At 41.5% G+C, this 10,144-nt stretch overlaps 1 protein-coding gene across 1 annotated transcript; it reads left to right on the forward strand.

The window, feature by feature from the left end:
- The first annotated feature begins 6,094 nt into the window (after positions 1-6,094).
- LOC123457065 (heat shock transcription factor, X-linked member 3-like) lies at positions 6,095-9,644 on the forward strand. Its single transcript, XM_045141156.1, has 2 exons — positions 6,095-6,583; positions 9,057-9,644. Exons 1-2 carry the CDS (start codon positions 6,095-6,097, stop codon positions 9,642-9,644), a joined length of 1,077 nt encoding a protein of 358 aa, XP_044997091.1.
- The last annotated feature ends 500 nt before the right edge of the window (positions 9,645-10,144 follow it).

The raw sequence follows: 10,144 nt of genomic DNA on the forward strand, positions 1-10,144 counted from the left end.
ATGGTATGGCTGGAAGCTGGAAGAGAGTCAATCCCCAGACAATCATTGCCTCTAGTGCCAGAAGGTGCTGCATGGGCGACTGGGGGAGAATGACCAATATCTGCCCAAGCAACACATTATCTAACCTACTTAGCAGCAAATAACCTGTCATTATGCTCAAACCAGTGAAATAGTGGGGCACAGCCACGGTAGGAAACCAACTGCTTTTGAGTTAGCAAACTGGTCCACTTAGTGGAATGGGGTCCACAGGTAGAGCTGGGAAACAAGTCAGAATCATATCCAAACATGAGCCTGCTCTCCATTAATTAGTTACCACCTATTGTGGGCTACAACAGGGTCTACACCTATAAAAAATAAGGGTTACATATGTAATAATATATATCTTTTACATTATTTTAATAGAGAGGTCAAATATTTATATTCTTAATTGTCTAATAAGCTGTTCCAGTGTCCTCGCATTCTAATTTGTGTTAAAATTGACAATAACTTTACTCTACTGTGACCACATCTGTTTAGTCACCTTTTGCTAGCTAGGGTGAACACCCATCTAGACAGAATTTATGGGAGGAAGGGTTTATTTCATGTTTACAAAAAATCCAAGGGGATGCCATCAGTGACAGAAGAAGGTGGCTCCCTTTCATGGAATGAAGAAGAAATAAACAGCAACATGGGCTGGAGAGATGGCTTAGCGGTTAAGCACTTGCCTGTGAAGCTTAAGGACCCTGGTTCGAGGCTCAGTTCCCCAGGTCCCACGTTAGCCAGATGCACAAGGGGGCGCACGCGTCTGGAGTGCGTTTGCAGAGGCTGGAGGCCCTGGCCCACCCATTCTCTCTCTCTCCCTCTATCTGTCTTTCTCTCTGTGTCTGTCGCTCTCAAATAAATAAATTAAAATAAAATAAAAAATAAAAATAAATAAAAAAAAGAAAGAAAGAAACAGCAACAGCAAAGAAGTAAGCAATAACTGCCACAGCTCAAAGTGTTCTCCACACACTTTTGGGCTGGAATTCACCCCCAAACACACATTAGGACTTGATAGTTAGGTCCATCCCCAGTGACATTACCCCCTGACTCCTCAGCCAGAATCTGCTTGCTAGGGGCTCAAGCAGAATATTTAATTTTTAAAAGTCTGAGGAGCTTGGTGTGGTGGCGCACACCTTCAATCCCAGCTCTCTGGAGCCAGAGGTAGGAGGATCACCATGAGCTTGAGGCCATCCTGAGATTCCACAGTGAAGTCTGTCAGCCTGAGCTAGAGAGAGACCCTACCGTGAAAAACAACAACAACAACAAAAGTCTGAGTCTATGGGGCCATACCAACTATCATATTCAAACTACCACAACATCTGTCTTACATCATCATGGTGTAGGCTATGTAAGTAGGTGATGTACTTCCCATATTATATATTTCCAAATATAAAGGAATGTGTGATTAGGGAAAAGGCTCAGTGGTGAAAGACACTTGCTTACAAAGACACCCTGAGTCCAATTCCCCAATACACATATCAAGCCAGATACAGAGTGTGGTACCCATGTCTTGAATGCATTTATAGGGGTAAGAGGCCTTGACATGGCAATTTTCTCTCTGTTTTTCTCTCTCTCTCAACTCTCTCCTCACAAATAAATGAATACAATATTTTCTTAAAGTCATGTGTGCATTGTTTCACTTATGACATGTTGGCACATTTGGCAATGGTAGAAGTCTTCATTAGCCCCAAAAAACTTCCTTTGCAAGCAAATATTTTATATAAAATATATTTGAACCAAAATATTATGATTGCATGTCAACTTCAACATAAACAGAAGGCCACCCTAAAATAAACCAAATTTGCATTATTAGAACATAAAAAGTATGACTTATGCCAGAGGAATTTCAATAGTTTTTGAATTTAAAGAAAACTGTAAGTTAAGTCATTTTATGACAAGATTTTGGGCACATACTTTGGAATGAGTAAAAATAAAAAGCATTAGGATATGTAAAAAAAAAAGCCCACAAGAAGAGGTCATGTCCTTGTGTTTGGACACAAGTATCTTTATACAGTAAGACATCTTCCCAGTCTACATCTGGCTTTGAATTCTCACTGCCAATACAACCAAAGATCATGGGCCAGATAGAACAGTTTTCATAAGAGGACTGAAAAGTGGAAAGAGATGAGCACACTGGCTAGCAAATCTCAGGTCTTCAGGATGACATAGTAATCATTTCTATGTTATTTTGCTTTTTTTTCTTTGTTCATTCTTTATAAAAATTATGTACTCTAGACATTGTTCACCTGACATATAGAATATTAAACATGCACAGAGCCAAAAGAGGTTTATGAAGTTTGGAAAATGTCATGATTATTCCTAGAGCTCTATATGCTAATTAAAATATAAAATAAATATTGATTTTTCAGCTGAAATGTTTCAAGTATATTTAGCAAAGATTTCCAGCCCACTGCAACCAAATATCATGAAAAAATAATGAACAAAATTCATGGCCAACACAAAGTGAAAGTGGAGACTGTGTGTCAATTTTGCACTCTTCCTTATGATGGCAAGTGGTCACCTTGCCCACTCAACAAAAAGTCTGAAACATTTCAGATGCAGCAGTACAAAAGGGGAATAATTTAACCTTGTTCCATGTCAGCCTAGGCTAGACTGAGACCCTAAATTGAACAAAAGAAAACAGCCTGGCATGGTGGCACATATCTTTAATCCTAACACTGGTAGGAAGAGGTAGGAGGATCCTGATGAGTTCAAGGAAACTGAGACGACATAGTGATTTCCAGGTCATCCTGGCCTACAGTGAGACCCAATCTCAATCTCAAAAAAGCAAATCAAACCAAACCACAAAAACAAATTATATGTATATAATTTGTTATATATATATATATATATATATATATATATATATATATATATATATATATATATATATGTATATATATATACAGACACACACACACACACACACACACACACACACACACACACACACACACACATATGTATGTATGTATGTGTGTATGCATGTAAGAAAGGGAGTGGTTTAGGAGTAAGATTTCCAGTTTCTGAAGGCACCAGGCATGAATGACTTCACATTCAAATTGTCATGGAGATGTTGTGAGTATTATGCCTGTAGGTAGTTAAAACATTCCCTTTAGATTTAAAATGAAACAAATGTGGCTGAATTAAAAGTTGAACAACGTCAGAAACTTGTATTGTGCAGAATCAGAAAATGTTGCTTTTTCAGGGAGAGTGTATAGCAGACAGATTCAGGTTCGCTGAGATGAACTTTCAGATGAGGCTCAATTATGGAGGAAGGGAGTTATTGAAGCTTACAGATCCAGAGAATCTTACATAATGGCAGAAGTAGCTGGCTTGCTTTCACAGGCCCAAGCAGACAGACAGAAGCACAAGCCTAAAAGCCAAAAGCCACAGCACACTTCAGGAATTCCAGCTAGGTACACTTTGCATATCTTTAGGTTGAAATCAGAAACTCATAACCACACCTTAAGATCCACCCAGTGACACTGCCTCCAGCAGGTGGCTACAGATGCAAACTACAAACAAACAACTGAATATAATATTGGGGGCCACGTATTCTATTCAAACCACCACAGTGTGGCTCCAGAGAGTGGGACTTCCAGTCAACATTCTGGCTTTTGTTTTTGCTGTTTGGGGGTTGGTTGGTTGTTTTGTTTGTTTGTTTTGTTTTCAGAGGCACAATCTCTCTAGCACAATCTGACTGGGAATTTACTATGTAGTTTTAGGCTGGCCTCAAACTCACACTGTGATCCTCCTGCTTCTGCCTCCCAGTTGCTGGGATTAAAAGCATGCACTACCACACTCAACTTCAACATTCTGAATGAACCTTCCAAATACCAGTGATTATGATGAGGACACCTCTTTGTGACCACAGATACATAAAAGAGCAGTGTGTTAACTGAAAAATATGCTCTTTGTTTGCTAGACATTAAGTGAATTCCATGAGTGTTTGGGACTAGTAGGGGCCATAGAAACATGATATATCTCCAATAAATCAATACATCCTTCATGTTGTAATGCCTGTGAGAATTTAATGGGTGGAGCAGCTAAGTGAGGCTTTATTTCTTAGGAAATTCTGTCTCAGACACAATCTCATTTACTTATCTGTGCAGGAAACATCACAAAAACAAAAACATCGAGCATAGAGTTATTTCTGAGCAAGATTCCACAAAGAGAAACTGATTATGACACAAAAGGTAGGGTGAAGTTTGGCTGCTTCATTTACTCAGTTCTTCTGTTACTTGCCTTCATTTGGGGGTACATTTCCTCTATTGAGACTGGTTTAAATGATTTTAGGATGTGGGGTGCCATAATGATATGGTTATGGTAATGAACAGTGATTAAGATGTTGAAGATGCGGCTGTGGACATAGTTCACTTGGTAGAGTGCTTGCCTAGTATGTACAAAGCCCTGGTTTCACACCCAGCATTGGACAAAACCACTCCTGTGGGTGTACACCTGTAATCCTAGTGTAAGTGAGTTCAGGTCCAGCCTGGACTATTGAGATACTGTGTAACATAAAGAAAGATGAGGGGCTGGAGAGATGTCTCAGTGCTTAAGGGCACTTGGATGCAAAGCTTGGTGGCCTGGGTTTGATTTCCCCAGTACCCATGTAAAGCCAGATATACAAAGGTGGAACATGTGCCTGGCATTCCTTTGCAGTGTCATCAGGCCCTGGCACACCCACCTCATTTATGAGCTCCAGCTCTCTCTCTCTCTCTCTCTCTCTCTCCTTAAAAAAAAACAAAAAACAGAAAATGTATTTTGAAAAGACAGATGAAATTGTTCTGTAGTGAAGTCAAGTATAAAAGTCCTTATGATGCAATATTGTTTTAGAAAACATAATTATTCTACACAAATTAGCCTTTTCCTTAAAGTTAAAATAACACTGCTGTGTGATAACTTTGGAGTCTGTTTATAAAATTCTGAAAACTGAGAAAATATTGCTACAAATAATAAGAGTTGTAGCACAGCTGCTAATGTTGATTATTACTTAGCTTATTTTGTTGTTAGAATATATTAACTGTACAAAATGGCGGGTTTGGGCTGCAGAGATCCTTCACTGTTTGAGACGCCTGCTTGCAAAGCCTAATGACCCAGGTTTGATTCCTTAGTATGCATATAAAGCCAGATGCACAAAGTGGTGCATGTATCTGGAGACGTTTTTGCAGTGGTTAGAGGCTTATACTGCCATTCTCACTTTCTCTCTCTTTCCTTGCAAATAAATACAAGTAAATAAATAAAATGCTTTTTAAAAAATAGCTGGTTTTATAATGACATATTTTCATATGTGCATATAAATGCTTTGATCCAAATAGCCTGTGGGCACAGTTGGAAGATCATAATGACAGACCTGGGGTTGGGGTGCTTTTCAGTAATGATCAAAGGAAGGCCTCTGTGCTATGGAGGTACTGTGGCCTCATTGTATATCTGACCTGAATAATCTTTTGGAAAACTGACATATACGTACATTTGTGTATTTGTTTATTTGTGTGTGTGCATGTGTGCAATATGCGCACACACAAATGGGTGCACCAAGGTCTCCTGCTGCTGTAATGGTATGATCAGAGCCCAGATTTGGAGGCTCTGCTAACAAACGTCTTTGACATCTGAGCCACCCCCAAGGCTCCATGCTGCCTCACACTTTTACCAAGTAGGTGCTGAGCCCTGAGCTAAGCAGAGAGAATGAAAACTGCTTTTCCAGTTCCCATCCTTCTCCAGGGGTGTGACAGGAAATGGGATCTGTTTCTCAACACTTGCAGGACAAGACCGTGTCAAAATTTACCTGTCAGAAATCAGGGAGAATTCTGAAAATGTAAACTACACTTTTATCCACATTCCTGAGGAAAAAAAATTGTAGGTGAGATTAGGTCAAGCACTCCTCCACATTTGAGCACTTGTCTCTCCTCTAACTGACTATGAGTCACCATGGTGACATGACATGTCAGAGCCCATGGTGACATCAGCAGTTTGTTGCTTCCCTACAAAGGTTCTAGACAGATGCGCTTTGGACCAGGCAGAACATGATTAGTGATCCTCAGAACAAGTAGTGCGGATTTAGTGTAGGACTATGAACATTCAGAGCATGAAAAAGAACAACAAATCCTTCGGGAAACCAGTGGTTGGTGAAGAGCCAGCTAGAGCTGCCCCATCTGAGGCTTCATGTGATCCAAACGGGGACACCAGAGGAGGTTCAGAAGCTCAGAGTGCCCAAGGCAGGAGTCGAGATCCAAGGCTTGGAGAGAACCTCGAAACAGAACCAGACCACCATGCACGCAGCGAGGAAGGCACCAGCAGCCTCCTGGGGCTTCCCTTTCCCAGAAAACTCTGGGCAGTAGTGGAGAATGAGGCCTTCAAGTCTGTGGGCTGGAGTGAAGAAGGAGATACCGTGAAGATTGAGGGAGAACTTTTTGAAGCAGAGGTCCTTAACCGCAGTGGTGCAGATAAAATTTTTGAAATGGACAGCTTAAGGTGTTTCATCTGTGAACTTAATCTTCATGGGTTCAGGAAGATACGCACAAAGAATTCACCAGTATACCCTGGAAAGAAGAAAATGATGGTAGAGTATATTTGTGTTAAATTTTCTATGAAAGAAAATTCTTTGCCTAGAAAACATTCTTTGTTTAGATTCCCACTACCAATGCCATGAACAATGGGCTGTAAGCTTTTCATTTCCTGTTTTAATTAATTAATTTATTGACAACTTCTGTACTTACACACAATAAACCATATTTCCCTTCCCTCCCCCACTTTCCCCTTCACAACTCTGGTCTCCATTATATCACCTCCCTCTATCCATTAGTCTTTCATTTTTTCTCAACTTTTTTGAAGTTAATTAAATTTAATGATGACATTACTTTATAGCTGGTCAAGGTCACTGCTTCCACCAATTCTGCATGATAAATGATTTTCTAAGTAAAAAGTAATATTACTGGGGCTACAGAGATGCTTAGCAGTTAAGGCACTTGCCTATGAAGCCTAAGGACACAGGTTCAATTCCCTGGTAACCATGTAAGCTAGCTGCACAAGGTGGCACATGTGTCTGGACTTCATTCGGAGGGGCAGTATGCCCTGCATGCCCATTCTCTCTGTCTCCCTCTCTCTTCTTTTGCTATGCTTGCAAATAAATAAGTAAAAATCTATTAAAAGGCCAGGTATGGCAGCACATGCCTTTAAAACCAACACTTGGGAGGCTGTGGTAGGAACATTTCCATGAATTTGAGGCCACCCTGAGGTTACACATTGAATTCCAGATCAGTCTGGGCTAGAGCAAGACGCTACCTTGAGGAAAACCCAAAATAATAATAATAATATTACTAATAATCTGCATTTAAAATTTTAATTTAATAACCATTTGGCACACCTATGCAAAACAATATGTTTATAATCATCCAACGTAGAATCATATACTAAAAAAAATTAGACTCAGCTTTTTTGTCATCAGACCCCCTATAAAGTTTACTACCCAGCACAAGTGTCTTGGTTGTTCATATCCCTAAACATCCACAAATCACGTGCTATGTGCAAAGCTCTTAGTCAGGCTTTCAGGTAGAGCAGAAAGAAAACAATATTGTTGAGGCCCTCAATGAGCTTATGGTCAAATATAGCAGAGGAAGCAAGAGCAGGAAATCTCAGCTGCAGCAACACAGCTGTCCCTTAAAGGGGAAAATTTTTACTTAAGCAGGTGCCCAGAAGAAAGTGAGATTCTGCTATCATGTGGTTTAATGAAGATCTTTGTGAAGAATGGTAGAGCTGCTTAGAGTGTAAGTTCATAGTCTTGACAAGTGGCATAGGAAGACTAGGAATCTCAAGGACTGCAAGTCACATGACAAGACTATTCTGGAGATGAGTGACAGAAGTTCAGTGTGTCAAGTGCTAGCCTGGCAAGCACTGTCCTTGGTACCCCTGTAAAGTGCCAGGTGTGGCAGCACACTCCTGCAATCCCAGCACTGAAGAAGCAGAGACAGGAAAACCTGGGGCTCTCCAGCCAACTAGTCCAGCCAAATTGGTGAACTCAAGGCCTATGCGAGACCTTGCTTCAAAAAGAAGCAGATGTAGCACTTGGGAGGCAGAGAGAGGAGGATTGCCAAGAGTTTGAGGCCACCTTGAGACTATATCATGAAATCCAGGTCACCATGTGCTAGAGTGAGACCCTAACTCAATCCCACCCCCAGAAAAAGAAGCAGTAGCAGATGGAGTTCCTGAGGGTAACACCTGAGGTTGTCCCCTAGGCTCCACCCACACAAGCACATTTGCACATGCACTTACACATGTATGTGCCAACATACATATGAACATACACACCACACATGTAGATAAAAGGTTATTCTCTCTTTTATTTTTGGTGTCATGATCTTTTCCTCCTCTTATGATGGGCTTGTGTAGGTAGTGTCAGGCACTGTGAAGTCATGGATATCCAGGCCATTTTGTGTCTGGAGTGAGCATGTTGTAAGGAGTCCTACCCTTCCTTTGGCTCTTACATTCTTTCTGCCACCTCGTCCGCATTAGACCCTGAGCCTTGGAGGTGTGATCGAGATGTTACCCAGTACTCCAGTCACTGTTTTCCAGCACTATCATACTTTCTGAGTCATCCCAGGGTCACTGCCATCTGAAAATTGAAGATTCTCTACCAAAAGTAAGAGTAGCATTAATATAAGGGTATGAATATTAAGATAAGTCCTTACTGGGAAGTTTGATAAATATTTTCATTTTCAAGGATAACTGAAACTATTCACTGACTGGTAACTGTAGAGAGTACAAAAGTAGAATGTTTGATATTAAAATGTGTGCCATCCCCTTAGATAGGTGCAGGCTAGGAGGACTCTTGGAGGCCAGGTCATGGCCTACATATGGTTCACGACCTTCAGCTGTGAGCATTTTGTTTCTAGTGAGGCCATGCTGAAGGGCACCAGGACCATTGAAAGCAATGGAAATGATTTTCTCCATCACATAATCAGCTGAGTACGATGGGACAGTGTGACAGTCATGCATGCTTTACCTCAGAATGACTAAAAGCTTCCTTTTCCTTTCAGATCTTTCAAAATGCAACCTTTAAGAGGGATAACCCAAGGCTGCTCGAGAACATCTGGAGGAGAGGATGTCAACGCAGCCCTGCTCAGGAAGAGCCATGCTGCAAGAGAAGGAAGCTCGTCTGCCCCCAATGCTCTCCACACCTCCAGAAGAAGAAGCAGGAAAAGACCATTTCCCTGATGGAAGCCCCCAAGAAACAGGCACCCCAAGGCCAGGGCACCTTCCTTCCAGCTGGTGTCACTGGATGCCCCCTAGCACTATGCCCTCCTGAGGAGCACAGCATCCCATGTGGAGAATGCCCCCCTGAGGATGGCCACAAGGTGTCTCCAGCTGGTGACAGAACGGAAGGGTCTGGGCAGGTGAGCATCAGACCCTCATGGTACCCTGATTGGGGTTCAGTGATATCTTTCTACAACAAGTGTTCCTCCATGCTGAAGGCTGCCTTGGCAGCCATTTCCTTAAGTGATCTGTCTGTTGGGGAGAAAGAGCAGGGCTCCACCAGTGAGTCCTCTGCTGAGGAAGAGCAGGAGGGCTTCCGTCAAAATAAGTGTGTAATCTGTGTGCTATACAAGGACACTTCTCGTTCATGAGCTCACCGGCCATGTAACACTGCAAAAAGTCCTTGTTCACTAATTACAACCTAGTGTGTTCCTATAAAGAAACACAAACCCCATGGTATTAAATAAAGAATCTCAACTTCTGACTTAGGCTGCTCAGTACATCTTGACCCTGTAGTTTCATGCCTTTTTCAGCAGCTTGGATTTTGGGGAAATGCCATCTCCTCACTGACTGTAAATCAGAAAGAATCATCCAGATGGTTTTCTCTGGCATAAACTAAGACACCCTGTGTAACAACAGAGACTTTTATTTGTTAACTACTGCAAACCAAGAGAGCACTGGATGGATTTTCACACATTAGATCTTCTCAGAGAACACTGGGGACCTACCAAACAATATTGGGAGAATCTTGGTTTTGGCAATATAGGTCTCCATGCATAAAGTCTAGTCCATGTCCTTAGGGAAGCCACGAAAGCAATGGTCAGACCCAGCAATGCTACTAATGGTCGTAGGTACATATCAGATGTGCAGC

This window comes from Jaculus jaculus, chromosome Y (assembly GCF_020740685.1).
Source record: "Jaculus jaculus isolate mJacJac1 chromosome Y, mJacJac1.mat.Y.cur, whole genome shotgun sequence".
NCBI classification, from domain to species: Eukaryota; Metazoa; Chordata; class Mammalia; order Rodentia; family Dipodidae; genus Jaculus; species Jaculus jaculus.

Excerpts from the sequence above, each read along its gene's own strand:
- LOC123457065 (XM_045141156.1), top strand. The coding sequence starts at position 6,095 with ATGAACATTCAGAGCATGAAAAAGAACAACAAATCCTTCGGGAAACCA. Across the intron at positions 6,584-9,056 it reads CTGGAAAGAAGAAAATGATG|ATCTTTCAAAATGCAACCTT; the intron begins GTAGAGTATATT and ends TTTTCCTTTCAG.